Here is a 22,610-nt window from a genome sequence, read left to right on the forward strand (position 1 = left end):
AATAATAATAATAATAATAGATGGATGGGGTGAAGGCGGCTTTGGGGAAGAGGGGAATGTCTGTTGAGGAAGGACGGGAGAGGACAGAAGACAGGGGTGAATGGAGAATGGTTGTATATGGAAAATGTTGTGATGCATGAGGTGGAATGGACGGTGAGGTAGTGTGTGTGAGCAAAATTTTGACGCAGCCCGAAGGGATTTCTCCCCGTCCTCTCCTTTATATGGGGGGACGGAGAGGGGGGGGGTCGCAGATTTAATGAAGCGGCCTTGCTGTGTCTTGCGACACTGCTTCTGACCCAGGGCAGTGGGCATGGATGACCCGTCATCTAGGAGGTGCTAAGATGGGAGGGAGGGTGGAGGGGTGTGGAGTGTTTTCGGGGATGGAATGGGTGGGAATGATTATATGCCTTTTCCTTTTTGGCTACCTCCCTGGTAAGGGGGGAAAAGCCTTGGTATATGTATGTATGTAATGATAATAACAATATAATAATAATAATGATAATAATAATAATGACGATAATAATAATAATCATCGCACTAATAATAATGACAATAATAATGATAATAATAATGATAATAATATTGATAATAATAAATCCGCTTCATCTACTCGGTGACCCCCCTCTCTGTCCCCTCATGCAGAAAAAGAGAAACCCCATCTTATATCTATTCTTCAACAATAATGAGCAGGACTTTAAATACCTTCTCACATCACTCTTGGAAAGACATAATCAAACTGTGAATGTTCTATCTCCAGGGATTCAATAAACACTGCTGAATACATTATCGTGGTTATATTTACAGTAACAAATTATAATTAACAATGGCGTTTATTCCACACAATCTTGTACAGAACTATATCTATCACTATGTGTGTCAAAACCCTTTAGAACTCGTTAGGATTCCACTAACTTTACTGAATGTAAATATATTCTTACCTAACTCCGTCAGCTTCACTGGCCTACGAGGATTCTGCATAATCTAATTTCATATGTATGGTTATTTCCTACACAGCGTTATATATGAATGTCAGTAGAGCAAGGGCCTAATCAAACTAAGAAATTCTAGCTAATATTTAAACATAATCAGTCATTCGCATTAATAATACTACTACTAATATAAATCAATATCACACACACACACACACGATTAATTAATGGTCTTATGAGTAACGAGCTTAATTATCTGGTCGCTTAGACGCAGAAGAAACTCTAGGTGGTGATAATGTACTGACAGCTTCCGTAACTTCTAGCTCAGTGTGTCGACTAACTCATATGGTTCTCTCCTTCTCGCGCTTCGAAGTTTTGGAATTTCTAGCTTCCTTCAAAAATCTATATCGCACAGGTCGTCACACTTGAAAGGCTTCTCTCCAGTGCGAATAATAACGTCATGTTTTAAATTACTCATTTGTGAAAAGTTACATCACATAGGTAACAATGGCAAGGCTTCCCTCTAGTGTGGGCCATGAAGAGTCGTTTGAGATCACACTTTGCTAAGCCTTATGGCACAGGTTTCTCTCTATTGTGGGTCATTGCGTGATTTTTGAGAAGAGTCTTTCGGGAGAAAGCTGCATCGCACAGGTCACACTGGAAAGGCTTCTCTCCGGTGTGCGTCATTATGTGATTATTCAAATCGCCCTTTGATGCGTGAGCTGCATTGCATATGCCACATTGGAAGGGCTTCTCTCCGGTGTGGGTTCTTATGTGTCGTTTGAGATTACTTCGTGTGAAAGTCGCACCGCACAAGCCGCATCTGCATGGCTTTTCTCCGGTGTGGGTCATCACGTGATAGGTCAATTTACTCTTTTCTGGGTAAGCTGCATCGCACAGGTCACATTTATACGGCTTCTCTCCGGTATGGGCCATAACGTGTCGTTTGAGAGCATCCTTTCTTGAGAAAGCTGCATCGCACCGGTCACACTTGAAGGGCTTTTCTCCAGTGTGGGTCCTAATGTGATGTTTGACTTGACTCTTCCGTGAGAAAGCTGCATCACACAGGTCACACTTGAAAGGCTTTTCCCCAGTGTGGGTCACCGCGTGTCTTTCGAGATATCTCTTTTCTATGAAAGCTGCATCACACAGGTCACACTTGAAGGGCTTTTCTCCGCTGTGATTCAGCATGTGTCGTGTTAAACCACTCCGTCTTGAGAAAGCCCCATCACACAGGTCGCACTTGAAAGGCTTCTCGCCAGTGTGGTTCCTCATGTGTAGTTTTAAAACATTTCGTCGTGAGAAAGCCCAATCACACAGGTCACACTTGAAAGGCTTCTCTCCAGTGTGGGTCATCATGTGAGATTTGAGATGAGGATTTCGTGAGAAAGCTGCATCGCACAGGTCACACTTGAAAGGCTTCTCCCCGGTGTGTATCATCATGTGTTGCTTGACGTGATTCTTTCGTGAGAAAGCTGCATCACACTGGTCACACTTGAAATGTCTCTCTCCAGTCTGGGTCATCATGTGATATTTAAGACGTCTCGTGAGATAGGTTTGCCGCAGAGGCCACACCAGATTCTCTTAATTATATGACGAATATACGGAATCTTCGGATGCCTTCTCCAAAGAAATGTCGGTATTTTCCCTCGACCTGCAAGAAAATATACAAGTTCAACATCTAACCTGTTTAGAGAAAGTCAGAAATAACACGACTGTATGGGAAAATGTGAGAAAGGGAACATACAGCTCATATCAAAGAAGCTTATAGGAAGAAGAACGAAATGATATGTTGAGCAAATACTAAAAGTGATGGAGTGGAAAGAAGAGAGTAATGCAGTATAACTTAATTGGGAAATTCATGGTTAAACAAGTACGAGAAAATAGGTCGGCGTATAATGTAAGATACAATAACATAACTGGAAATTAGAAAAATTGTCAGATTTTCACAGGGGACCATTACACACACCATTCAAGGATGCCATAAATTAACATTTGATTCATGAGAATCTGATATATATTCCTACAGCAAATCACTTGTTCTTAACTTTTCGGTGAACCCTCCTCTCATAACCTCTGCGTTGGCAGGGCCGCCACTCTTACCAGAAGCCTATGAATAAAAATATAAAATGTTGATTTTTGACATCCTTGCGTGAGAAGTACATTACTTCTAGTCAATATAGCCTAATATGTCCCTACCTACATGTAGGTTAGGTTAGATTCACTCCTCCCCTCCAAATACTGAAACAAGGCGCACGGTTAGAATAGCTTGTTCAGTTTGTTCCCCGTAGCAATCTTACTCGTAATTCAACATATTATTTACATTTTTTGGTTATGGTGAGTGACGCAATTTTTAGAACACTCCAAAATAAAGTATAATTTTTGCTAAAACATTAGGAGTAACACGAAAATATAGTACATTGAGGCATTAACCTAAATGCAGCAAGGGAACAAACGACAAAGATGATGAAGAAGTAGATGTAAAAGAAAAAACGGACGATTGAACAAAAATTAAAAACATTAAAGAGCGCAGAAATCTGAAAAACAGACTGGTAAAGTGATAATTAACAGAGATATGAGAAGCCACAAGAGTGGATGAACTTTACAAAGAGAAAAAAGCCAACAGAAAACAAATCTAGTACGGAAAGGGACACAATAGCACAAATAACTGGGGATAAGAAATACTGGCAACATTTTCGCAGAGTTCTATACTCGCCCAATAATCAAGGATGTCAGAAATCAATGTTTGTGCGATTCCTGCGGTTGTCAGGGAACACCTTCACCCCTCCCCCACACCTACATATACAGGATTGGCGAGTAAACAAGTAAATTTGGGCAGAAATACCACCGGAAACCCATAAATGAAAACATGATTTCTTTATATCTATCGTCTTAGAGTGAGAAAAAATTAATAACGCGAGTGTAACCTTTCTCTGGTTAGGTTAGACACCCCCAGTTCTATAAAATATATTAAAATAAGACGCATGGTGGTAGTAGCTTGTTAATTATGGTTATTTAGTCAAAACAGTCACGTAAAACGAATAACATTCAATTTTTCATGAAAATGAAATTGTGCCTGTGGCAATCTTACATGTACATCACGAGGACATTAGATTTTTTTTTTCTCTTTTTGGGGTGGGGGTTAAGTAATGGAACAAGACGCTATTTATGGAAACTTTTGATATAAAGTAAATTACTTACTAATATTTTTTGTTTTCAATAATGGTGTTTTGTGCTTCCTGATCCTTTGAGATGCATTCATGCAGGGCTTTTACGAGTTCATTTTAGTTTTCTTGTATTACTCATCCAGTGTTTTGGTTGAGGTATGTACCCTGTTTGTTTACATTCTTCTTGGCGGGCAGGTACTTTGTTAATCAATTTAACATGAGAACAAGAAAAGATTTGTAAAATTTTACACTTGGTTAGTATTATAATATGGATGTGAAGCTTGGACAATTAGTAAACAAATGCAAGACAGGATAAAAGCAGTAGAAATGTGGATGTGGAGAAGGATGCTGAATATTTCATGGACAGAATTTAAAACAAACGAAGAAATACTGCAGCAAATAGGAACACAGGGAAATAATAACAACCATCAGGAAAAGACAGATACACTTTGTAGGACACGTCATGAGAAAACAACAATTAGAACATACGTGCCTAACAGGAAAAACAAAAGAAAAGAGGGCAAGAGGAAGACCACATATAAAATATGTAGACGGATTAAGGACGTCTGTAGGAGAAGAAACAACAAAATGCCATCTTGTTAATTAAGAAGAGCCATCTGCAGACAGGAATGGAGCTCCACAGTGGCCAACGTCCAAGTCGATACGGCACCCCGGTAAGGTAAGGCAAGGTAACTAAATTTGGTTAGGTAGTTTAATTTTATTTGCAGGATGTTATGGAGTATTTAATACAAGATACATTTTAGAATAACATTTTTAAAAAATTATGGGTTCACTAATCTTGACATTATCCAATTATTGTACAGTAGTGGTTATTCCCTTACGCCATATGTACTCCCTGCAAAGTGACAGTGCTACATTTTAAGTTTTTATACATATGAAGGAGTAATTGTGCCAACAGCATTGTACGGGGCAGAAACATGGAACATGAGAGAGGAAGAGAGAAGGAGACTGAATGTGTTTGAGATGAAGTGTCTGAGAAATATGATAGGGGTTACTAGGCTAGATAGAGTGAGAAATGAGGCAAGGAAGAGAACAGGGGTGGAAAGGGAACTGGGAGATAGGGTTGATGAAAGGGTATTAGGATGGTTTGGACACATGGAAAGAATGAGTGAAGAAAGATTAGTAAAAGAAGTGTGGAAGGAGTGAATATGAGGGGGCGTCCTAGGATGAGATGGATGGATGGGGTGAAAGGGGCATTACAAAAGAGAGGAATGTCTGTGGAGGAAGGATGGGAGAGGACAGAAGATAGGGGTGAATGGAGAGGGGTTGTGCATAGATGATGCTGTGATGCATGAGGGGGAGTGGGTGGGGGATGGGGGGTGAGGAAGTATGTATGAGAAAAAATTTGACGCAGCCCGAAGGGATTTCTCCCCGTCTTCTCCTTTTCTGCATGAGGGGACGGAGAGGGGGGTCGCCGAATTTATGAAGCAGCCTTGCTGTGGATGTGCTGTGTCTTGCGACACTGCTTCTGACCCAGGGCAGTGGACAGGATGCAGGGATGACCCGTCATCCAGGAGGTGCCAAGATGAGAGGGAGGGAGGAGGGTGGAGGGGAGTGGAATATATAGGAAATGGAATGGGTGGGAGTGGTTTCTATGCCTTTTTCTTTTTGGCTACCCCCCCATGTAGGGGGAAAAAGCCTTTGGTATATGTATGTATGTATGTAGAAATATAGTTTTGGCTTGTTTATGACATTACCTTATTTTTTGATAATAGATATTTATTTCATATTTGTATATGTTTGTATTTTTGGTTCTTATAACAAATCTTAAATTACATTGCACCTAGTTTCTGAATTTTATGTAGCTATTACTGTATACATTAAACTATTGTAAATGCTATGAAGGAAATAGCCAGATTAAGATAAATATTTGGGATGGTGACTTATGGGCCTACCAACATTTCTTGACACGTTCTCCACAAATTAAAAATGAGTGATATCACAGATATGATCCTGAGTATTTTCTGTTCTAGTATCGAAGTATCAATAATCAAGCACTATAGTGTCCAATATCATTTACATCAGACCTGCTACTCCGATCTTTGTGACAGTTAGTATACTTGAAACAAAATCATATTTTACAGGAAATTCAGCATGGTGATTTATTAAGCATATTAGACACTGGAAAGTGTGGAATATTATGCTAAATCTTAATGCATCATTTGACTCTAGGTCATTTTAATTAGACAATTATAGATATTTGTACTAGAATGTCAGGAAAGTTTTCTCATGATTAGAATAAGCAACATAAAATGCCCCCCCCAAATAGTTACAAGGAAGTATACTAGGTCCAACGTAATTCAACATCAACACAATAGACTTGTCTCAAATACCATATAAGCATGATGTGAACTAATTCATAAGCTGATATAAGTTATTTCCTAATAATGACACCAAGAATACAAAAAAAAAAAAAAATGAATGTCAAGATGAGTAATCCCAGTGAACCCAAAGATTCCAATGTAAAGAATGGCCCACCTAAATATCTTCATGTAAAGAAAAGCAAAAATGTAATAAATAATATGGGATAAATAGGTAGTGATGTTAGTAAGTTTGCAGACAACACTAAAATAGGACACCTAATTGGGTCAGGAGACGACGCAGAGATTCTGCAGGATGATCTTTATAAATTGTTAACATGGTCGGAGAAATGGCAAATGAACTTCAATACAGACGCTCCTCAACTTAAGTTTTAGTTACGTTCCGAACGGCCGAACGTAAGTTGAAAATGAACGTAAGTTGTTACTGTACTATACATTGGTAAATTCTATTACCGTATCTTATAAAACACCCCTAAATCATTAATTAAACACATAATATTGTAAAATAATAACATTAATTTCAAATAGATTAAATTCAAGCAACTTAAATTGAGATGGTGGAGGAGGAGGAGGCAAGGCATTTTCAGTTTGTCATCTGCGCAATGTAAACAATGGACGCAGCGTCGTGCTCAAGTATCGTTTGAACTACGGAGAGTGCGGTAAACTAAAAAATTCACTCAAAAAAAAAAAAATTACCATTTTTTTTACCGTCAGTTCAAACGTAAAATCGAAAAAACGTATAACGAATGAACGTAAGTAGAGGAGCGTCTGTATCTCTAAGTGTAGCATGTTAGATGTAGGGCTACACAACCCCAAAAATAGACACATCTTAGATGACACGTTTATAGAAAAATCTGAGTGCAAGAGGGACTTGGGAGTTCTGGTGAGTCCGGACCTTGAAACCAGGAAGCAGTGCATTAGTGCCAGAAATAAAGCTAACAGAGCATTAGGTTTCATTGCTAGGACGGTAACGAACAGAAGTGCAGAGGTAATTATTAAACTCTATCTAGCGATAGTTAGACCCATCCTTGACTATGCGGTACAGTTTTGGTCTCCATCCTACAGAATGGACATAAATTCACTAGAATGACCTAAATGATACATGGGCTCAGAAATTTGCCTTACGAAGAGAGGCTTAGGCACCTAAATTTACACTCTCTGGAAAGACACAGAGTGTGGGGTGATCTAATAGAAGTGTTCAAGTGGATCAAAGGCTATAACAAGGGAGATGCAAACAAGGTCATCATAAGAAAACAACAGGGCAGGACTCGCAGTAATGGGTATAAACTGGACAAATTTAGATTTAAGAAAGAAATAGGCAAGAATTGGTCTACTAATAAGGTGGTCGATGAATGGAATAAAATTAGTAACCATGTAAGAAGCGCTGAAACTATCAGTTGTTTTAAAAAATGATTAGACAACTTTATGGATGGGGGGGGGGGGATGACAGGTGGAGATGGATATGGAGCTGCCTAGTGTAGGCCTTATGGTCTCTTGCAGTCTCCTTTATTCTTGTGTTCTTATGTTTATATTGATGAATAAACAATGAATATGGTGACATAATGTTCAATTTCCATAAAAAAAAATTCTAAAGGGATACTTTCTAGTGATTGCATTACAGAATCCTGATAACCTGTCAATCATATACCTAACCTAAACTAACCTTGAGACTTCATGGATATCTGAATATAGAAATTAAAAATAGTATGTAAAAACTGCTATTAAACCAGTGAGGATTCATTAAGCTTAACTAGTGAACAGAAGCTTTGAAATTCAATAAGTCATTTAAGTGTTGTTTGTGCAATGAAGTGTTTATGTTAAGAACAGCAAACCCAATGTAAGGCGGCGTTTACACCAACCGAATCGAATCGATTCAATTCATGATGAATCAACACAAATCATTAATAGTGTTGATTCGCCACACTAGTTTCAATGTAACTGTTTACACCTGGTGAATCAATTGACCCAATTTGCCTGGTCTAAACGGTTACAATAAACACAGCCTAAGGAATAACGAACCTAATAATCTTCTTGTAAAGAATAGCAAACCCTGCTATCATTGGGTTTGCTAATCTTGACATAATCCCAATACTGTAACTAAATGTTATAAACTACTAAATTATATATTAATAAGATGGATGCACATTATACAAAACAAAAGTGTGAGAGTAATATATGAAATGTCTTCTTACTGAAGTGGTTTTTGAATGATTGATGAATGTTTTAGAAATGGCATCTTTCACAATAACATGAAAGATTAAATCTTATGTTGATTTATAATTAAGATTGCTATGAGGCACAAATATTAACACAAATTATTTATTTAAAGTGTCTGTTTTAGTTTTTCATAGAAGGGAGAGCTGATCTAACCTAGGTGTGGGTAGTGACAGGTTAGGATAGATTGACTTGAAGTTGTTTATTTCTCACACCATGATGTCAAAAATCAACATATCATAGTTTTATTTAAAGGCTTATGGTGGTATTTGTGTGGAATCTTACTTGTTTTCCCACCAGCCATGGAGTCGGGGGGGGGGGGAGGGGTGAATCAATAGAAAATAGATTATTTACTGTAGAAATAAGATATCAGTCTGATGTTATCAGATTCTCGTGAATCTCTCAAACATTGATTTTGGATATCAATGAATGATGTGTGTGTCCTATGGGAAAATTTTACAAACATAAATTATTTCCAAGTTGGAAATAATTTATGCTGTTGCAGCCCTCTGTCTGGGGTATTGGCTGCATGTTATTGTGGCAAAGTAACATGCAGTTGATACTTAAGGGTCTATATGGGGCGCCTCTATGGACCAGAGCCATACATCATTTTGTCTGTGATAGAGGAAGACTCTGTTCATAGAGAAATTATGATACTTTTATTATACTGCGGCTGTCCCTCTGTTATACTGTCCCCCAACCCCTTATTACTATCCTGTACCATTTCTCTGGAAACTTAATTTCCTTTTTTTGTCTACCCTGTGGTTGGGGAAAAGAGTGCCACCACCAAGTCCTCCCACTTGAGTCATAAGAGGTGACAAATAACGGGACGGGGGATAGGACTAGGAATCCTTCTACCTGTATCCCCACAGGAGACATTCCTAAAAAAAGTAAAGGCATAAGAGGGTCTAGGAGTTTTCCAACCAGTACCCTAAGGTTTGGGTCTTTTAATGTGCGTGGATGTGGTATAGATGAGAGTAAAATGGAAGAGGTAGGCAGTATGTTTATGAGAACAGAGATGGATGTGTTGGCATTGAGTCAAAATAAGTTGAAAGGGAGGGCCAAGTGTAAGTTTGGGAGGAGTGTAGTTGGGAGGTTCTCAGGATTGCAGTTTGCAATCGAAATATATAGTTTCCCCGTTTCCAGTCTTTTCTACTCCAACAGTGGTTTCTATGTTATATATATATATATATATACATATATATTTGCACGACTATAATTCTTAATGGTTGTTCCCCTAATGCATTTTGGTTAATGCCTCTATTACATGCTCTCAACAAGATGTAAAAATTATCAAATGTTTTCTTTCAGGACGAGGTTGAATATTTACATTTCCCTGAAAAAGTACCCAGAGACCCCGTCTATTCGCTATACAATAAAGATAATCTGGTGTGACCTGTGTGACACAGCTTTCTCGGGAAAAAGTGCTACTGAGTATCACGTGATGACCCACACTGGACAATAGCGTTTCAAGTGTGACCTGTACCATGCATCTTACTCAACAAAGAATGTTCTCAACACATGGTGGCCAACACTGGAAAGAAGCCTTTCAACTGTGACTGTGATACAGCTTTCTCACAAAAGAGTATTCTTCAACAACACATGATGACCCACACTGGAGAGAAGCCTTTCAAGTGTGACCTGTGTGATGCAGCCTTCTCAGGAAAGAGTGCTCTAAAATATCACATGATGACCCACACTGGAGAGAAGCCTTTCGATTGTGCCCTGTGTGATGCCGCCTTCTCAGGAAAGAGTGCTCTAAAATATCACATGATGACCCACACTGGAGAGAAGCCCTTTAAATGTGACCTGTGTGATGCAGCTTTCATAGCAAAGGGTGATCTCAAGCGACACGTGATGACCCACACTGGAGAAAAGCCTTTCAATTGTGACCTATGCGATGCAGCCTTCCCAGGAAAGAGTGCTCTGAAATATCACATGATGACCCACACTGGAGAAAAACCCTTCAATTGTGACCTATGTGGTGCAGCTTTCTTACAAAAGAGTAATCTCAAACAACACATGATGATCCACACTGGAGAGAAGCCTTTCAAGTGTGACCTGTGTGATACAGCATTCTCAGGAAAGAGCGGTCTCAAATATCACATGATGACCCACACTGGAGAGAAGCCCTTCAAGTGTGACCTGTGTGATGCAGCCTTCTCAGGAAAGAATGCTCTCAAATATCACATGATGACCCACACTGGAGAAAAGCCTTTCAAGTGTGACCTGTGTGATGCAGCCTTCACAGGAAAGAGTTCTCTCAAATGTCACATGATGAGCCACACTGGAGAGAAGCCTTTCAAGTGTGACCTGTGTGATGCAGCCTTCTCACAAAAGAGGGCTCTCAAACATCACGTGATGACCCACACTGGCGAGAAACCTTTCAAGTGTGACCTGTGTGATGCAGTTTTCTCAAGAAAGAGTCATCTCAAAGATCATGTAACGACCCACACTGGAGAAAAGCCTTTCGAGTGTGATATGTGCGATGCAGCTTTCTCACATAAGAGTGCTCTCAAACGTCACGTGATGACCCACACTGGAGAGAAGCCTTTCAAGTGTGACATGTGCGATGCAGCTTTCTCACAAAAGTGTGCTCTCAAACGACACAAAGTGACCCACACAGGAAATAAGTAGTTTCAGCTTTCTCACGAAGGGTTTATTTCCAATGTGTAGTGCCTCACGTCCTCAGTAAAAGTTGATCTCATGTATTCCATGATCATTCACGCTGCTGAGAGGCCTCTCCAGTGTAACCCGAATGATTGGACTTTTCTGTATGGTTTTATTTTCAACTATTAAGTATTGATCCACTTCTGTAGACCTGTTTGGTAGGTAAGTCGTTACACATGATTAAAAGCAGCAACAACTGGAACAGCACTGTAGGAGAGAGGCCAAATGCAGAGTATGGGATCCAGTGTATTTAACGTTTTGCCCAGCTGGGGCGTTTGGCCTCTGCATTTGGCCTCTCTTCTTCAGAGTTGTTACACGTACTGTCAGTTGTAATTGTTTGTTGATTTACTCTTAGTTGTGAAGTTTTTGAGTGACCTTGATTGGCCTATTACGTAATTGCATTTTTTCTTGTTTGTGTTTAAAGGGTTTTAAGCAGTCCATTAAATGGGAAAAAAAAAATACAGAAAAGTTTGAGAATATTAAAGGATGCAGATGTTCCGTTGACCTAAGCATTGCATAAGGTTGTCTGCAGTATTCGCCTGGAACTTATTATTTGTGTTACTGTAATAGGCAGTAAGTCAAGCATAAGTACACATGGGAGAGGGTGGTGGAGGGAAGGGTGGTAGATAGAGCGTTAATGGATTATGTAGTGGTAAATAGGATTATGATAGGAAGAGTTAAGGATGTACATGTGCTAAGGGGAGAGGGTGGGGGAATATCAGATCATTTTTTGGTGGAAGGTAAGCTGAGAGTGGAGGATAGATGGAGAAAGAGGAAAGGGACAAAAGGTAGGGAGGTTCTTAGAGTGACCTCTTTGAATGAAAAGGAAAAGGAGATGGAGTACAAAAAGAAGCTGAAGGAGTGGGAGGGAATGAAGGATAGAGTAGAGCTGGGTGTGGAGGAGGAATGTGGATGGTTCAAGGAGGGAGTCATAAAGTGTGCAAGGATGGTGTGTGGAACAAGAAGGCCAGGAGGAAATAGAAGAAAGAGTAGTGAATGGTGGGATGAGGAAACAAAGAAGGTTGTAGAAGAGAAGAAGCGAGCTTTCACAGATTGGTTACAAAATAGGACGAGGGAGTCATATGAGAGGTACAAAGAAAAGAAAAGAGAAGTAAAGCAAAAGGTAAAGGAGGCAAAGAGGAGAGCAGATGTGAAATGGGGTAAGAGTATGACAGAAAATTTTGAAAGTAATAAAAAGATGTTTTGGAAAGAAATTAAGAGAGGAAGAGGAGGCGAATCAAGTAGAGAAGAAAAGGTAAAAGGTGCAGATGGAGAGATGATAATGGAAGAGAAGGCAGTAAGGGGAAGATGGGCAGAATATTTTAGGGACTTGCTAAATGTGAAGGAGGATAGGGAGGGAAAGATAGCTGCAGTGGGAAATGAGAAGAAAATGAGAGTGATGAGTGAGGAGAATGGAGGAGAAATAAGGAAGGATGAAGTGAAGGCAGTTGTTAAGATGATGAAAGATAAGGCACCTGGTCTGGATGGATGCCATGCAGAATGTCTGAAAAAGGGAGGTACAGTGATGGTGGACTGGCGGGTGAGGTTATTCAATGTTTGCTGGAGAGATGGTAGAGTGCTGGAGGACTGGAGGAGTGCCTGTATAGTTCCTCTTTACAAGGGAAAAGGGGACAAGTGTGAATGTAGTAGTTTCAGAGGGATTGGCTTGTTAAGTGTAGTTGGGAAGGCTTATGGGAGGATCTTGATTGGGAGAGGAACAGAAGGCATAATTGGTGAGGAACAGTGTGGATTTAGGACAGGTAGAGGTTGTGTAGATCAGATTTTTGTGGTAAGACAGATATGAGAGAAAGCTATAGGAAAGGGGAAGGATGTTTTTTGGGCTTTTATGGATCTGGAAAAGGCTTATGATAGGGTAGACAGAAAGGCACTGTGGGAGGTTATGAAGATATACAGGATAGGAGGAAAGCTTCTGGGAGATGTCAAGAGCTTTTATGAGAGTAGTAGAGCTTTTGTGAGGATTAGGAATGGAGAGAGTGAGTGGTTCGAGGTAAAGGTGGGACTTCGTCAAGGCTGCGTTATGTCGCCCTGGCTGTTCAACTTATACATGAATGGGGTGGTGCGAGAGGTAAATGCAAAGGTAGTGGGTCAGGGATTGGAGATGGTTAAAGAAAATGGAGAAAAGTGGGAGGTGAGCCAGCTGTTGTTTGCGGACGACACTGCGCTTGTGGCAGGATCGGAGGAGGGATTGAGGAAGCTGGTGGCAGAGTTTGGGAGAGTATGTGATAGAGGAAAGCTAAAGATAAATGTGGGTAAAAGTAAGAAGTCGGTGAAACTATTGCAAATAGCGATCAGAACTTAGTTTCAAATTACTAAAATTTTTAGAATAAATACTCATGTATCTAAAATACCCGATTTTAGTAAAGCTTAGTTCATAGGACTACATCAGGAGCTTCAGCTTACAGATTGGGAGGCAAAATTAAGCGAAAGACCTGTAGATCAGATGTGGGAGATATTTCAAAATGTGCTTACAAAGATGACTCATACATACATCCCATTTAAGGACAGACACCCCCCAAATCAGGCTTGCCCAAAATGGATCAACAAAAAAACTGAAAAAGTATTACTAAAAAAAGACAGACAGAAATACAAGTGTTCGGGTTCACTTAATGATTATCAAAGTTATGTAATAATACCGAGAGATTTAATAAAGGCAAAAAATATGAAAACAACAATACAAAATTAATATTACTGGAAATTCCAAAGACAATCCCAAAGAATTCTATTGTTACATTAGAGATAAAAAGGTTATTATGACTCACAGCCCACTATTATATGCTGACGGTGAATATTCAAATGAAGGAATGTGTGATATTTTAAACAACTATTTTAACTCAGTATTCGTTAAATAAACACCTCAAATTGAACTCCAAACTAAAACCTGTGAAAAGTCTAGGGTAAACTTACTACAGTAAGTATAGCAAAAGAAAAAATCAAAAGGTGTATAGAGAATTTCAAACACCTTGGCCTTTCGGTTGGCATCCAAGAATCTTAAAGGAAATGAAAAATGAGATTGTTGTTCCATTAGAAATTATTTTCAAGAAATCCATCATATCCAGAGATGTCCCAAGAGAATGGAAGCCAGCTAATATTACTCCCATATTCAAAAAAGGTGACAAAAAGAAACCAAATACAAGCATATAGGCTTGACTTTAATCATAGCAAAAATGATGGAAACTATCATCGGAGATGCTATTGAACATAATTTAGAAAGTAACTTTGATAAATGATGGCCAGCATGAATTCTGACAGAAATGTTCTTGTGTGACTCACTCGAATTCTACAATATAGTCAAATCATATTGTGACAAAAGAAACAATATAGATTTAATATAACTAGATTTTGCAAAAGCTTTTGATACCATCCCCCGCAAAAGACTGCTTACTAAATTAGCTTCACATGGAGTAAGTGGTAGCCTATTAAGTTGGACTAGAAATTGGTTGAATGATCGAAAACAGTTGGTTTAAATGGCAAAACTTCTAGATGGAAAAATGTTATGAGTGGAGTTCCTCAGTGTTCCATTCTTGGGCCACTTCTATTCATAGTATATATAAATGATATAAACCATGCACTAAAATCTAATGTCTCCAAATTTGCTTATGATACAAAACTGTGCAGAATGGCAAATGATCACTTATATCAATGAGATATTCAAGAAGATTTAGAAAAATTACAGCAATGGTCTGAAAAGTGGCTAATGAAATTTAATACAAGTAAATGCGAGGTTATCACATAGGTAAAAATAACAGTAGGTACGATTACTAGTTATTTGGAAATTCGTTAAAAGTTGATGGTGAAAAGGATCTCGGCATAATTATCAGTAACGATCTCAAATCATCCAAGCAGTGTATTTCAGCCTCTGAGAAAGCAAACAAGATTCTTGGACCGATTGCGCGAACTTTTGATTTCAAAAGTTCATCTCTCATTAACAAGCTATATAAATCGTTAGTTCATCCACATTTGGAATATGCTGTTTCTGTATGGTCACTGAATCCCATTAAAGACATTGACAGATTGGAAAAGTACAACAGGGAGCCACAAAACTGATTCCAAATATCAAAAATAATTCATGCAAAAATTGACTAAAACATATGAATCTGTTTTCCCTAAAAAAGCGTAGACTCAGAGGTGACTTGATATAGGTCTTTAAGATTCTAAAAGGAATTGACAACATCAAAAGTGACAAAACTTTCACACTGAATGAAAATCCGACAAGAAATAATGGTCTCAAACTGTCAGGAAATAGATTTAATTTGGAAGCAGGGAGAAACAACTTCTCCTACCATGTAGTTAATGAATGGAACAAACCTCCTGCAGAGGCAGTGCAATGTAGTTCAGTTCGAAGCTTTAAGATTTGCTTAGATAAACACTTCAGCAAGATGATGTAATGACTGCCATTTATTTCATATTATGTGTTCATTTGTTATTAGTTGTTTGTTTATTATTTGCTTGATTTTTATTTATTATTAGTTGTCTGTTAATGTATTATTATTTACTGTTTGATTGTTATTTAGCTATACCTATGTATTTATTCATTCTATTATTATTGATATAACTTTTATTTTTATTTCATTTATTATAAATATAATTTTTCCGCATCCGACCTAGTTATGGACCAAAAGGTCTCCTGTTGGCTTGCTCCTTTGCAATCCTTTGTAGCTACTCCAGCTGTGTGCCTTGTTCTAGAATTTAATAGAAGGGAGTGGTGAATCTAACCTAACTTTGGTGTTGGTAGGGACATTTTAGGATAGATTGACGAAGTAATTTACTCCGCGCACAAGGATGTCAAAAATGAAATTTTTATATATCTATAAGTTTCTGATGGTATTTGTGTGAATTGTTACTTGTTTTCCCACTAACCATAAAGTTGGGGGGAGGGGGATTACCAAAAATGTGAAAAAAATAATTTGCTGTAGAAGTAGATATCAGATTCTTGTTTATCTCTCAATCGTTGAATTATGAGAGCCTTAATTGATGTGTTTGTGTGTAGTTGTTATCCCTGAAAATTTGTCAAGGATTACTTATTTCCAATTATGTTATTGTCCTACATTATACAATGATCTCCTTTCCTCATGTCATCTGCCTCTTTCCAGAATTCATATCTTATTTTCAACAATGCTATTCTGTCCTACATTATACACAGATATCCTTTTCTTATATCATCATCTCTTTGCAGTGTTTATTGAACCACTCTTTTGCCGTATTGTTGTTATTTTTATTTTATTTTATTTTTTTGTATTTGTTCAACTTTCCATATCTTTCTTCTAACTCTAATCATCTTTGATACATGTTGTTTGTTCCCTTCCCCTACCTCATTATGGTTAATGTGCCACTATATTCTTTCAGATTGAGAGTATATATCTAATCTCCTTGGAAAAGGTATCCTAAGATTTCGTATTGCCGTCATATAATAGAATCTGGTGTGGCATCTGCGGTACACCTATCTCATGAGTTATCATAATATCACGCAATGACCCACACTGGAGAGGAACCTTTCCAATGTGACCTGTGTGATACAGCTTTTACACGAAATGATCATCTCAAACAACACATGGTGACCCACACTGGTAACAAACCTTTCCAATGCGACCTGTGTTATGAAGCTTTCTCACGAAATGATTATCTCAAACGACACTTAATGTCCCATACTGGAGACAAACCTTTCCAATGTGACCTGTGCGATGCAGGTTTCCCAGGAAAGAATAATCTCAAACAACACTTGATGACCCACACTCGAGAGAAGCGTTTCCAATGTGACCATTGCGATGTAGGTTTCTCGGGAAAAAATAACCTCAAACGACACATAATGATCCACACTGGAGAGAAGCCTTTTCAATGTGACCTGTGCGATGCAGCTTTCTCTAAAAAAGGTGGTCTCAAACGACACATGATGACCCACACTGGAATGAAGCCTTTCCAGTGTGACCTGTGTGATACTGCTTTCTCAGGAAAGAATCATCTCAAAGAACACATGATGACCCACACTGGAGAGAAACCTTTCCAATGTGACCTGTGTGATGCAAGTTTCTCAAGAAGGAAATATTTCAAACGACACATAATGACCCACACTGGAGAGAAGCCTTTCCAATGTGATCTGTGCGATGCAGCCTTCTCAGAAAAGAATGATGTCAAACGACACATGATGACTCACACTGGAGAGAAGCCTTTTCAGTGTGACCTGTGTGATGCGGCTTTTTCACGAAAGAGTAATCTCAAACGACACATAATGACCCACAATAGAGAGAAACCTTACAAGTGTGACCTGTGTGATGTAACTTTTTCACAAAAGAGTCACCTGAAACAACACATAATGACCCACACTGGAGAAAAGCCTTTCGAGTGTGACCTGTGTGATGCAGCCTTCTCACAAAAGAATCTTCTCAAACGACACATGATGACTCACGATGGAAAGAAGCCCTTCATGTAAACATTGACGTCACGTGGTGACCCTTACAGGAAAGAAGAAATGTCGCGTAATAAGTCACTTCCTCACGAAAGGTAGAACTCATGTATTGCGTGATTATTCACGCTGTTGAGTGATTTAACTTTTCTGTATGATTGTACTTTGAACTATTAAGTATTGATCCACTGTTGTAGACCTGTTTGGTAGGTGAGTTGTCACACACTCATACTACCGGTTGTTAATGTTAGTCTGGAATATATGCCAATCTCACTGTAAATATATTTACGGTAATATAATCAACAGTGTTTATTTTATCCTTGGAGACATAACTGTCACATTTCAATCAAATCTGTCCCAGAGTAATGTCCACGTCATATGATGAATTGTTCAATTTGGTTTCTGAACAATTCTGTTTTGTTTTCATTTGTGCCAAGAAGAGCTTGTTCGTGGTGTTAAGTAGTACTTTTCGTATGTGCTTGTTCTCTCATAACTCCTGAGAGAGAAACATGTTCGGTTAAGTTTTCTCGTAATCTGTTGAGTTTGTTGTTTTCTTGAATTTTACGAGATATGTGTCTGATGGGTGATAGCACTTTATAATTCATTCATATATGGGTATTTGGTGGAGAGCAATAATTTCTACTTGAATACCTAAATGAGTCATGAGAAATTTAGGGTCATATCATTTCTGACGGTGAGATCTGGTGTATAGTAACAGTTTTGGAGCTGGTCAGCGTCTGGGGGTATTGGTTGTTGACTACAATTTTCTCAGAATTTGCCACATTTGTACTCCTTAAAACCAAATTTGGTCACATAATGGAAGAAGAAACGTTTGATTTATTTAACTTTTCTGTATGATAGTACTTTTAGCTATTGAATATTGATACCTTGTTATAGACCTCTATAGTTGAGAAGTCGCCACATACTCATACTGTCTGTTATGCAGTTATGAGTGACCTTTTATTAGCCTATTGTATAATTACATTTTTGCTTGTTTATAATTAAAAATTCTTAAGTGTACCATTAAGTGCACGGATGTTATAGACCTGTTTGATTGGTGAGTCTCTCACAGTACGCATTAATTTTGATTCCTCGCCCTGTATTGTTGCTGTGGTCATGGGAAAATTAACAAGAAACTAGAGAGTGAAGCGGCAGAATATAGAGAGGGCCCGTGAGTGCCTGAAAGAGAAAAAAGAAAGAGGAGAAAAGCAGCACACCTGCACCCAGCACTCCGCAAGCATTTACTAGCCACGCTCACCTTACACCTCCACCCACGCCACACCACTCACCCTCACCTCACACTTCATCAGCAAAGAGGAAATTGGAGACTTGCTATACATCGCAACCATCAAACAAATGGTCACAAAATTTAAGTCCCCCGTCCTGTAAGGTTTATGTTTTTGTTCTTTTTGTTGTAACATCTTTGGTTGTTGTTTATAGATTTTTGTCATTTTTGTTTAATTTTCTACAGTAAAAAAAATCCAAAATATATGTTTATAAAACCTGAATTTTGCAGGATTTTTTAATTATTCAGAGAAACAAATTAATAAAAGATCAGAGGTATTAGTTTGAATTTTTTTTTATTCAATTAGATTTATTTCCCAGACTCTAAGCTTCCATTTCATACCAAGCTGAGTGATGTGGAAGGATTTTCCATTAAGTAATTAGAGTTTCACTAGAGCTCACTATATCTTCATTAAATATTCACTATGCCTTAAATATACATAGGAGGAACACAATACCCTGAGGAATTACATACTAATGTAAGGGGTATCTATACCTATATTCATTAAACAAATTTGAAGAAGAAAAAAATCACCTACTCTATAATGCCACGTCCACACGGTCGAGCACTGTCCGCCGGGCACGAGGGCTTTGCTCGACAACGGGCAATTTCAGCGGGCAAACCATCAAACTGTCCGTTCCCGGCGCCATTTGCGGGCAGTAGATGGAGGGCTGATATCGCTGCCAAACGCACGAGGTGAGGTGCGAGCAAAGTTAGCAAACCCGCTCAGTACAGACCGAAGTTACAGCCATGTCCGCACCTAGTACTAGTGTATACTGGTCTCGACAAGACACCGTAACATTGAGTGATTTATACCGAGTTCAGGAATGTTTATGGAATGCGAGTGAAGTGTTTTGATTATAAAAATAGAGACAAACGTGCTGCAGCATTGAAGCACATAGCACAGACAATAAGCAGGAGTGAGAGTCATGTGAAAAAGAAATTAGCTTCTCTCAGAAACCAACATCGGAGAGAAATGAGGTTAAAGGCCACATCCCAAAAGTCAGGAGCTGGCAGAAATTATAATGCTGTAAAGTGCTATCTTCTTTCCAAGTATGGCGGGGACCATGGTTATCGTACCGCACTGAACCACTTGCTCCCAACCTCTGCTTGCGGCCAACTAACCTCCACCCACCATCGTCAGCTGTGTGGACACCTTCGCGGGCAGAGTCTGCGGACTTTGCCCGGTAAGGGCAAAGTCTGCCAGGCACAGCTCGACCGTGTGGACGCGGCATTAAGCGATGCGACACTCCATTAAGTACGATACACACACACACACACACACACACACACACACACACACACACACACACACACACACACACACACACACACATATATATATATGTATATATATATATATATATATATATAGATATATATATATATGTGCACATAATTAACTCATTGTAAAATTGCTCCACGTATATATTCCAAGTTTTTATATCTTTAATCAACTTTTCCAATGTATTATTGTCAGTGTACCACTGTAATAGAAATAAACCTTTTATTATTATTATTATTATTATTATTATTATTATTACACACACACACACATATATATATATATATATATATATATATATATATATATATATATATATATATATATATATATATATATATATATGTGTGTGTGTGTGTAATTACGAAAAACCATCGAGAATATTAGAAATTGGTTGTTGGAAATAGATATCTCCACGTCATGACGTGCAAAGGTTCTCTTTACCTTAGCGTTGTGTAAAGTTGCTTAGAGTATACACATTGTTATTTATAATTCTGTTATATTATATATATATATATATAATATATATATATATATATATATATATATATATATAACCACAATTCACTTTTAATTCCATGCCATCGCAGTCGAGACTGACAAGGAGCTCGAAGGAAGTATATATCGGAAATTGAAACGTGGTCGAGCCAAGGACTCGAACTCAGCTCGGAGGTGACAAAGTGTCAGTGACCTAACCCATTGCGCTATCAAGAGAGATATAAGTTGAGCACAACTTTCTTATGTTTATATGCATGATTTACACAATCACGAATTTTTGCGTCCAACCCACCTCCGCCATGATAGTGCAATCGTATGTACACGTGGGAAAGTTTATGCATACACTGAATGTTTCCCAGTGAACAGATTAACATCTTTTCAACCACAATTCACTTTTAATACCATGCCGACGCAGTCGAGACTGACGAGGAGCTCGAAGGAAGCATATATTGGAAATTGAAACGTGGTCGAGCCAAGAACTCGAACTCAGCTCAGACGTGACAAAGTGTCAGTGACTTAACCCATTGCGCTATCAAGAGAGACATAAGTTGAGCACAACTTTCTTATATTTGTATGCTCGAGTTACACGTACACGAATTTTTGCGTTCAACCCACCTCCGCCATGATAGTGCAATCGTTAGTATGTACACGTGGGAAAGTTTATACATAACACTGGTTCCCAGTGAACAGATCAACAGCCTCCTTCGAGTTCCTCGTAAGTCTCGACTGCGATGGCGTGGAATTAAATGTGAATTGTGGTTGAAGAGATGTGATGCGTTTTTTTTTTGTTTTTTTTTTTACGAGAGAATTATATCAAATAATACATAATGACCCCCCAGGGGAGGGAAGCCTTACAAGAGTGATTTGTATGGTGCGGCTTTTTTCACGAAAGAATAATCTCAAACGACACGTAACGACCCACTATGGAAAGAAGCCCTTCATGTAAACATTGACGTCCTCTGGTGACCCATACAACGAAAGTTTTTTTTTTTTTTTTTTTCAAATGTCATGCAGTAACTCACTTCCTAACGAAAGGTTGATCTCAATGGTGAAATGCCTCTCCAGTGTAATTTGAATTTTCTGCTAGGTTGTATTTTCAGCGATTAAGTACTGACCCACTGTTGTGCAACTGTTTAAGTACACGAGTCGTCACACACGCATACTATCGGTTGTAAATGTTAATTGGTTTACTCTCAGTTGTCAAGTTGTGTGATCGTAATCAAAGGTTTTAATCAATTCCCTTAAGTGCACGAATGTTTTTGTAATTACGAACAATTGTCGAGATTATTAGAGAATGGTTGGTGGATATATATCGGCACGCCATTAGTTTTGTGTAAGGTTATTTGGAATATACGCCATTGTTACTTGTAATTTGTGTTTAAATATATATACGATAATATAATCAGCAGTGTTTATTTTATCCATTGAGGCATAACTGTCACATTCCAATGAAGTCTTTTAATGTTATAAGATGAAATGTTCATTATTGACAAAAGAATGAATCAAATCTGTTTGAACAGTAGTTTTGTTTTGTTATCAAATGTGACAGATGATAGCAGCTTATGATTAATCTATATACGGGCATTTGGTGGAAGGCAATTATTTCAACCTGATTACTTAAAATGAGAATTTTAGGGTCGTATAATTTCTGACATGTCATGATGTCTAGTGTCTCTGTCCGTCATGCATTAAATGCGTTTGTTGTTTGATGTTTCTACATCTAACATATATCTTTTTTTTTCGAGTGAGTCTCAGGGAGCATCCTCGACGATGACCTCTGGATGTGCAGTAACTGTTTATGT

The 22,610-nt window shown here is 38.4% G+C and overlaps 3 protein-coding genes across 4 annotated transcripts; 2 read left to right on the forward strand and 1 right to left on the reverse strand.

Moving 5' to 3' along the window:
• Positions 1-779: 779 nt before the first annotated feature.
• Positions 780-4,695, reverse strand: LOC143031294 (uncharacterized). Of its 2 annotated transcripts, none has more exons than XM_076194949.1 (2): positions 4,131-4,695; positions 780-2,583 (listed from the first exon to the last, which is right to left on the reverse strand). In XM_076194949.1, exon 2 carries the CDS (start codon positions 2,454-2,456, stop codon positions 1,500-1,502), a length of 957 nt encoding a protein of 318 aa, XP_076051064.1. In that variant the 5' UTR covers positions 2,457-2,583; positions 4,131-4,695; the 3' UTR covers positions 780-1,499. The 2 variants fall into 2 exon arrangements, with proteins under 2 accessions (XP_076051064.1, XP_076051065.1); XM_076194950.1 differs by lacking the exon at positions 4,131-4,695 and adding an exon at positions 3,646-3,879.
• Positions 4,658-11,299, forward strand: LOC143031293 (uncharacterized). The gene is made up of 2 exons (XM_076194948.1): positions 4,658-4,775; positions 9,964-11,299. Exon 2 carries the CDS (start codon positions 10,174-10,176, stop codon positions 11,287-11,289), a length of 1,116 nt encoding a protein of 371 aa, XP_076051063.1. The 5' UTR covers positions 4,658-4,775; positions 9,964-10,173; the 3' UTR covers positions 11,290-11,299.
• Positions 11,300-16,801: 5,502 nt separating this feature from the next.
• Positions 16,802-19,182, forward strand: LOC143031296 (uncharacterized). Its single transcript, XM_076194951.1, has one exon. It carries the CDS (start codon positions 16,811-16,813, stop codon positions 17,765-17,767), a length of 957 nt encoding a protein of 318 aa, XP_076051066.1. The 5' UTR covers positions 16,802-16,810; the 3' UTR covers positions 17,768-19,182.
• The last annotated feature ends 3,428 nt before the right edge of the window (positions 19,183-22,610 follow it).

This window comes from Oratosquilla oratoria, chromosome 12 (genome assembly GCF_046742065.1).
Source record: "Oratosquilla oratoria isolate Oo_2021 chromosome 12, ASM4674206v1, whole genome shotgun sequence".
NCBI classification, from domain to species: domain Eukaryota; kingdom Metazoa; phylum Arthropoda; class Malacostraca; order Stomatopoda; family Squillidae; genus Oratosquilla; species Oratosquilla oratoria.